This window comes from Plectrocnemia conspersa, unplaced genomic scaffold (genome assembly GCF_051122295.1).
Source record: "Plectrocnemia conspersa isolate PC_06_02 unplaced genomic scaffold, ASM5112229v1 ptg000014l, whole genome shotgun sequence".
Lineage (NCBI taxonomy): Eukaryota > Metazoa > Arthropoda > Insecta > Trichoptera > Polycentropodidae > Plectrocnemia > Plectrocnemia conspersa.
Window position 1 is genome coordinate 28,179,852 of NW_028277178.1, and position 8,996 is coordinate 28,188,847.

The 8,996-nt window shown below is 31.2% G+C and overlaps 1 protein-coding gene across 1 annotated transcript; it reads right to left on the reverse strand.

Annotated features, from left to right (window-relative positions):
• Nucleotides 1-1,822: 1,822 nt before the first annotated feature.
• Nucleotides 1,823-7,035, reverse strand: LOC148226691 (uncharacterized). The gene is made up of 6 exons (XM_088203221.1): nt 6,928-7,035; nt 6,631-6,818; nt 6,400-6,567; nt 6,042-6,338; nt 2,141-5,979; nt 1,823-2,074 (listed from the first exon to the last, which is right to left on the reverse strand). The coding sequence occupies exons 1-6, from the start codon at nt 6,954-6,956 to the stop codon at nt 1,991-1,993; spliced, it is 4,605 nt and encodes a 1,534-aa protein (XP_088059347.1). The 5' UTR covers nt 6,957-7,035; the 3' UTR covers nt 1,823-1,990.
• Between the last annotated feature and the right edge of the window lie 1,961 nt (nt 7,036-8,996).

Below are 8,996 nucleotides of genomic sequence, written 5' to 3' on the forward strand. Positions count from 1 at the left end.
TCGGTCTCGAAGCCCGTCGACTGAACTCAAAATTTAAAGAATTGTTTCATGATTATAATTTCATTTTTAAAGTTAAAACGTATTTGCAATCCGAATATTTATATTCAGTCAAATCGAACAACGCACATTAAAAATTAATTAAAATTATTTTTATTAACAACTGTCACGTAGCTGCCGGCCATCTTGTTTTATATTTAAATACTGATTTATTTATTGGTCGACAATCAGAGCCTCCAATCAAAAACAAAAGAATTCAATATCAGGTGCTCGGAAATCAATCGAGCAAATTCAATTTTTATTTTTAATAATTATAATTAAATATATTTCCTTTATTTGCGTGTATCATTTAAAACCGTGCGAATTAATATTAAAGCGAGCGCGTCCGGAAACGAAAGTGACGTCATAAAACAATTATATTTATTTATTTAAATTAAATTAATACTATTATGAGCTAATAGGTTACCCCAATGTGTCACGATTGTCTAAAACAATACATGTATTATTTCAATACCAAAAAAAATATTCATAGAAAAAACAAATAAAAAAATAATCATAAAATATTAAAATTAAATGGTTTAGTTCCCAAAACTTAACGTGCGCTACGTCCATTTTACGGTCGACATAAACGTCCATCCGAGCAAGTAATTCGAATAACCATGGATCGTTTTCGCACCACGTATACTCTAATTGATAATACACATCCGCAGTGACGTCGTACAGTGCGTACCGAAGTTGTTTCTGCTGTGGAGCGTATTGAGGAGGACACGAATGAGTCGATTCGCCATCGTGCATAGCAATTGGAGCTGTGTCCGTCCTCTTTATGGAAGATTTTTTACAAAGATCTTGGTTTACGAGCTTGCAAGATCCAGCTCGTGCAAGAATTGAAGCCGCTTGACCATCGTGTGCGTCATACGCTCGTTGAATGGGCAGAAAACGAGATTGCTCTTGTGAGGCTCATTTTTGGTTGAATGGCTACGTCAATAAGCAAAATTACATCCACAAAAGTCACTGTTTGGTGTGCTTTATGGACATTGGTCCATATTTCTTCAAAAATAGCGTTATAGATTTATGATTACGACTTTTTTCTTCCCCAATTGAATGGCATTAATATGGAAAAGCTTTGGTTTCAATAAGACGGCGCAAAATGCCACACAGCGAGCGCCACAATCAATTAATTGAAGAAAACATTTGATGAGCGCATAATTTCGCATAATGGACCTGTGAATTGGCCTCTAAGATCGTGTGATTTAAGAAGTTTGGATTATTCTCTGTGGAGATATGTGAAGTCGCTAGTCTACGTCGATAAATCAGAGACGATGGACTACTTGGAAGCCAACATTCGTCGCGTTATTTCCGATATACGGCCTCAGCTGCTCGAAAATTAGACTTCTGGATTGCACTTTATTCGAGCCAGGTGCCCATGTGTCTGAAATCATATTTAAACAGTAATGGCATCAAATTATCTTTCCAATAAAGCCAATACCATGGCCATTACTACGATTTTTATGTGTTTTATTTTATTTTAAATTTCTATACCTTAAAAAAACACATTTATATTGATAAAAGTATCTCTGAGTAACTAATAAAATAAAATACTGGAAATTTTATCATCAAAGCATTTCAAATGGATTCAAAAAATAGAAAATATATTGGGCATGACATACATGCCTTTGTACTTCAAAAGGTTAACAAATAATTGCGACAAATTTAGTCTCACGCTCAAGAGGTAGTCATGAAAATTATTTAACAAAATACATTATCTATATTCAAGAATACGATATAACTAAGAATAAAACAAAGGCAAAGCCTTGTATGAAAGTTAATATAATACTTTAATTATATTTTATACACAATGAAAAAATCAGGTACAAATAAAAAAATTGCATAAATATAGATATTTTAAGCTTATATACAAATGAATAATAATAATATAACTGATTTAAAGATAATTGATAGGTTAATAAATATAATTATAAGCTAAATATATAATTCAATGGAACACTCCTGACGATGGCGCTTTTGATAAATGAGCGCTTAAATGCTGTGTATCGTTAAATCCTGGCATTGTTGATCGCTGAAATGATAAAAAAATATTAATATCATTATTACCTTTAGAACATAACTTCAATCAACTATATACCTTATTTATCTCTGGAAATATGGTACTCAAATTGAAGTTAGTCAAACTGGTACCGACAGGATTGGGAGAGCTTGACATTACGTTAACACTCGGTTTAGCGCTAAAGTTGCTCTTTTGAGAATGCATCGTTGGTAGTAAATTGGGTTGAGCTGGATAAGGATGCATTTGACTTGAGGTATATCCATAAAACGACTCGTCTATAGGTTTCGGTGAGTTTGTCTGATTTGGTATCGTTCCGAAGCATCTATCGCCATAGTTGTTGGAGTAAGTGGTCTTTTGTTTCTTTTGACGCTTATTAGGCGGAGCCATATCTTTTTTAACACAAGATTCAGGTTTGATTTTAGAGCTATCTTTGCTCATCATCGTAGGTTTGTTTATAGAATATTTAGTAAAATCTGGTAGTGTATCGATTTGTTGTTTTGACTTGACGTTTTCGGTCTTGGGAGGAAAAAATAGATTATCGCTGCTTTGAAAATCGTTCATATCAGAATGAAAACTAGTGTTGATATAATTAGAAGTTCCCATTGTATTAGTCGAAGTAATGAAGTTAGGTGACGAATAAAACGACGAATTCATCGATACTGTCGTTCCACTATAAGGAAACGTTGTGTTTGAATATTGCTGATTCTGAGCAAAGTTATCGAATTGTAGCGGATGATTTGATGATATAAACTGATTCCCATGTATCGGATAACTTCCGTCACCGTACAACTTCTGAATGCTTTGTTTTTGTTTACGCGAATTTTGATATTGCGTATTATTCTGTAAAAGAGCTTCAGTCGAATAGTTATTTTTATTGGCATTCTTATTGCTATTGTCTACTTTATTGAAATTTGTGTCTTTAGGTAGATGTTGATTATTCGACAGAGGTTGAATCAAATAATGTTCCGGTGGAAACACAGAAACGTTGGCTGATGGGTCGTAAACTTTATTTGAATTAAAATTTTTAGCTTCTTCGGTTGCAATGACGTTTTTATGAGTGATGCAACTCTTCGAATGATCGTTGACACTATCGGGCATCTTTCCTCGTTCAACTAATTGACTAACTGAGAAGAAGTTTTGTGAAACGTTAGCTTCGGCAGTTTGAGAACAATTGTTTTTGTTATTGATACTCTTTTGTACAATCGCCTTTCTATCTTTGCTCGTACTTTCTTGCTCTTGTGAAAACGGTTGATACACCAACTTAGGTTCGGAAATGATACCTAAAGCGAGATCGCCAACCAGTGTCGGTAGACTGCAAGGCGCTAAAGCCGAATTGTCTCCGAACGTCGTCAACTTTGAAGGCGACCACGTGAACTGGTTCTCTTCCGTTACCACTTGAGACATATAACTACTCGGAGGAATCGGAAAGAACGGTTGTTCAAATAGTTCTGTCTTTTTACAATTCAACGAACTTATTCCAGGTATATTCGTTCCGACGTCTAAACAACTCTGATTCGTATTCGAAAGCATCAGATTTTGCTCGGATTTAATCTCTTTATAATTCGGGAAAAATGCATCGTTATGTGTAACGTCTGACGTCATCCAATTAACAGGTCCTTTTTGATTCATATAATCAGATTTAATTTTAGATTCAGCAACATATTTAGAATCTTTCGTTGAGCATTTAGCGATTTTAGAATTTTTAGAATCGACAATAGGATTCTGTTTGATGTTAGAACATTTAGATATTACAGGTAACGAGAATCTTATATCGCTTTGGAAATCTGGTACTATGTTGTGCGATTGATTTTGATTGAACGGTATCGGAATGTTCAACTTTCGGTTGTAATCGATCTTTCCAGGATCGTAATCAATCTGAGTCTCCTCAGACCAAATGTTACAATTTTGAGAATATATATTTGAAGAATTGAACTCTGGGAAATATGTAGTGGTGGCTTTTGTTCTTATGCTGTTTAAACTATTACCACACGTAAGGCCTAAATTCATGGAATTGGACGTGAAATCAGAACTGAACGGATTGTAAGTGTTGCAAGATGTGTAAATATTCGAAGAATTAGGAAAGACGGCTTTGCTTTGATTCTGGAATGTAAATGGAATATCAATATTCTTTGATGTAGACGAATATTCTGGAATAACTCCGGGCAAAACAAGCTTCATACAATTGTCATTGTTTTGATTTCGCTTGCAGCTATCTGCGTTTGACGACGAAGCAGCATTATAATTGTAAGATCTATTATTGGTACAAGCTGTAGAAGTTAGTATGTTTTGAGTATAGCTTGATGTAGTTGAAGGACAAACAATATTATCTACAGATTTATTTTTTGTTACATTATTTTGAGCTGCGTTTCCAAAGTTGTATTGTTTTGAAGGTAAAGTATCATCTTTTGTATTTGTGATAGATTCTTTTTGATTCGACAGAGATGTAAGAGTTTCATAGTTGAATAAACTTTCACCTAAATAGTATTGAGAATCTGCGTTGGGAAGCTTAGAGTTTTGAAAAATAGCTTGAGTGTTCGAATAAGCGCATGTAGAAGAAGTCGATATTGGAAGCTTTGCGCTCGAATCTTTATTTACGGTGGGAATTCTGGAACAGTTTTCATTTTTTAAAGTCATCTCATTTTTAGGAAAACTTTGAGGATTGGACCAACTTTGCTTCGGTTTTCCGCTCAAAATCGGAGCTAACTGCTTCGACTGACAATCAGTGAATAAATGATGGCTGTTACCAATAGCGGCATCTTTAGAAGTAAAAAATGAAAAATTTTCCAAAGAGCATAGATTTGGTGTTTGGAGATTATCATTAAGTGGTGTATCAGGTCGCGGACCTGAACATACAAGAGGAAAAGCTAAAAGGAAAGCAGCAGTCGGAGACGTAGCTAACGGAGATGAAGCTAAAGGAGACGAAGGCATCGGCTCTTGTGGAGCCACAAACGAAGCCAATAAATCGTCAGGAATATCAGAACTTCCCATAATATTATTACCCTTATTCATATGCATTCTACAATCCGAAGACACACTCGTAGAATTATTATTAGCCTTACAGCTATTTGTTTCAAAATCACTCTTCGATTGCACTAGTTTATTTTCTGGCAAGCAAACTTTAACTTGCTCTTGAGGTAAAACATCAGACTTTTTCTCAATTATATCAAGCTCAACCTTTTCATTTAAGAAATTCTGTGTTTTATCTCTGACTATTACATTATTTTGTGTATTTTCTACCTTTGTTTCAATTACATTTTTATCAGTCTGCGGTGTTTCTAAATTTTTCAATTCATTAGTTAGAATTTCACTTTTATTTGAATCTTTCGTAGCTACCTCATTACTTTCATTCTTATCACTCGATACTAGATTAACATCCGCATCTTTACCGACATCATTATCTGTATTGACTATTACAGATTCTCTTACTACATTGTCCGGTTTGACTTCTTTAGAAATATTTTCTTTATCATTCTCTGAGCTCAATGGTAATGTTTTTGATTCGTTTTTTTTAGCGGTCTTGATTGAATTTAAGAATTTTCTGCGGTTTTTATGAGAAACTCTCAACGAACACGAATTTTTAGACAAGGCCTTTCCTTTGACCATAGAACTCGAGCTAGAAAACGCCGGAATAGGCACTTTATTCACCATAGTCGTCTTAGTAACATCCAATCCATAAACATTCGAATATATTCTGTGAAATTGTTTATCTGGACTATTCACAGGCATAATCACCGGAAGGTTATTCGGATTTGAATCTTTCTTATTAGAAAAATTCGTAATCACAGGCCTTTGTAACAAAAATATTGCTGGCGTCTGTTGAGTCGAAGATAACAATAAAGGAGAAGCTTTAGGAAGTAAAGGAAGTATAGTATTACCAAGCATCATTGCTCCGTTTTGATTGCCATTTGTGAGCCAAACTGAAAGTAAATAAATAAATAAATATAAGCTCAAAATATTATTTATATTTTTCATGGCATACCATTATTAATTGTATTATTTTTCTGAGTCAATTTTGAAGGATATGATACATTTGTAACATTTTCTCCATTCAGTTTTCGTTTAGAATTCTTCTTTTTTGTTAAATGTAATTTTCTAGGAGTCCTTTTAGTAATTTTCGATAGATTTAATTTTTCATCTTTAGCGTTAGATTTATCTTCTTTATTAGAAGCATCAGATAATGGAAGTTGAACATTTTCTTCAACCTTTTCTTTTACGCTATCTGCAGTACTTTTATCAACATCGCTTAATTTATTTTCCAATTCAATGTTTTTATTTCCTATTAAATAAATACATATATTAAAAACAACATTATTTTTTATTTTTAAATAAATACATACCTTCAACAATTTCACTAGTACATTCAATATCGATTGTTATATTGCTGTCCTTTGGATTTAATAACAAAGGCGATGCCACAGAAAGACCGTTCTGCTGCATGTGTTCTATTAATTGTGAACATCGCTCTTCTAGCAACGATAACTTATCCAAAAGTACAGTAATATTACCTATAAACATAATAATTATAGTAATAACATTTTAATAAGACTTTCCAATAATATTATACATACCAGGATGTTTTTTTTCATTCGCTTGACACTCGTCACTAATTTTTTGTAATTCCTTGATATATTTTACTGCTCTTTGTAATATCAATATTTTTGTGGTCGTTGCAGGCGTTGACGGTAAGCATTGGGCTAAATCGACGAAAGCTGTACTCAGTTTGTTTCTTCGTTCCTTCTCCCACATGCGGCATTTACTTGAATTAATATTTATTTATAATTAAAAAACATAAGTATTACTAGATATAAATGAGCCGTAATATTGTATTTTTTTATAATTATTGATTTTTGATAATAAATACATACCTCTGCGTTCTATTTTTGCTGCCCGTCATATTGAAAATGCTTAATCAAAGCATAATATTCGATAACATTGCTTCCCTAATCTATACTGTAAAACAAACAAGTAGAACTGACATTTGCTTTTTTTAACTTTTGGCAATAACACCACAAAAAATGACCCTATATAGAAAAATCTTTCGTTATTTTAAATATTGATAAGACGGTGATCGGAGTGAAATATGTAAATTGTAGTGCTTAAAAATCGCACACGATTCAATTAAATAATTTATTATTCTTTGATAAGAAATATTTAATAAGTATACTAAATAAAGTATAAAATACCAACATAAACAAATTGTATGTAAATATAAGTGAAATTAATAAAAAATAAGCATCCTTGGTACAAATAACAGGACCAGACGTACATATATAAATCTCACATATATATATATATATATATATATATATATATATATATATATATATATATATATATATATATATATATATATATATATATATATATATATATATATATATATATATATATATATATGTCAACATATTTTTAGGCTATTTAATTTTCTATTAATAATAATGAAGACTTATTTAATAGATTTTTGCCGACGGGAGGTGATGGGTGATAATTAGATACAGATTGAGCCGCTGCAGTAGTATATTTATTTAGAATTAACGAAGTTACATGTTAAAAATTAGGTGTGCGTTTTGATCAATGCTCGCAGTTAATCTGTCCAAAAATAATGGTGCATTACTGTCGAACAGATTGAACGAATTTTTTGTGCATTACTAATTTAGTAATGAACCAAAAAAATCGTTTTATCGAACAAATATTATATATGTTGCCCATATAAATTGTCCTTAATTTAATAACATAAATAATAATTAAAATGTATGTGTTACAGAGGTAAAAAAATGTATTTATAATATAAATAAAAATCTTATTGTCTTTTTTTTTTGAGGGAATTTATTTTACTTTTCTTCGGGCTTTTATTACCAAACCAGATAAAATGCTTATAGCAGAATAATTACATTATCATACAGTGAATATTTGCAATTCATTATTTTATTTGAATCATAAAAAAACATAAAGATCATTTTGAAATAAAATCTTTGACACCGTACAACATTGCATCTTTGCTTACGGCCAAATTGGTGATAAAAAATATTGTAAAGGTAGTAAAGCTTTGAACCATAAATGTAAGTGCCATCTATTACGGCTTCTATACACTAATAAATTATTGAACATTAAATATTATTATATGAATATTTTATTACAAGCGAATTATTTTATATGCATATAAATTTTAAAATTATAAATATTATAATTCGAGTAAAATGTTAGAAGTAAACACTTTTTCGATTTCGTTTTCATGATTTTCCTCTTAGGGCTTTCTTTTAATTTAAAATCTCATTCAGATTTTAGTCTATACTGTTTATGTATGTATTAAATCAACATATTAATAAATAATCATTCTAATTCAATTTAATTGGTAATTACTCATTAAACCAATAGTGGTTATTTACATATATTACTTATTTATTTTGATTTCAGAGCAATTAGAAAATAATTCAGAAATATTTTATAATGCTCAGATAAAAACATCATTAAAGTCGGACACCATAAGTGGCACTCGAATTTTTTACGTTAAAAGCCATTCAAATGGTCATTACATCAATGTTAGTACGATTTATACCTATTAATTGATGTTTAACGACCTTCACACTCTCCATTTCAATATGCTTTCCGACTAAAGCATATTTACTTTAACACGTTTTTATTATGTTTTGCATCGATGTCTATTTTCTATAAAAATAATAATTTTATGTACTTAATAAGTGCAATCATTAACTAATCTCAGTTGAGGAAAATTAATATTAATTTTTTTAGCTCTATACTATGAGAAATATAGATATGATAGGTATGTTCATTATATAACTAAGCTTTATACTTTCATACAAAAGTGTAATATATGACGAGCAAATATGCCTCACGCCATACAAGTCAAATAAACCACAATACATTTTTAATCACGCAATGACAAAATGTCAATTTAGGATACAAAGTGTATATA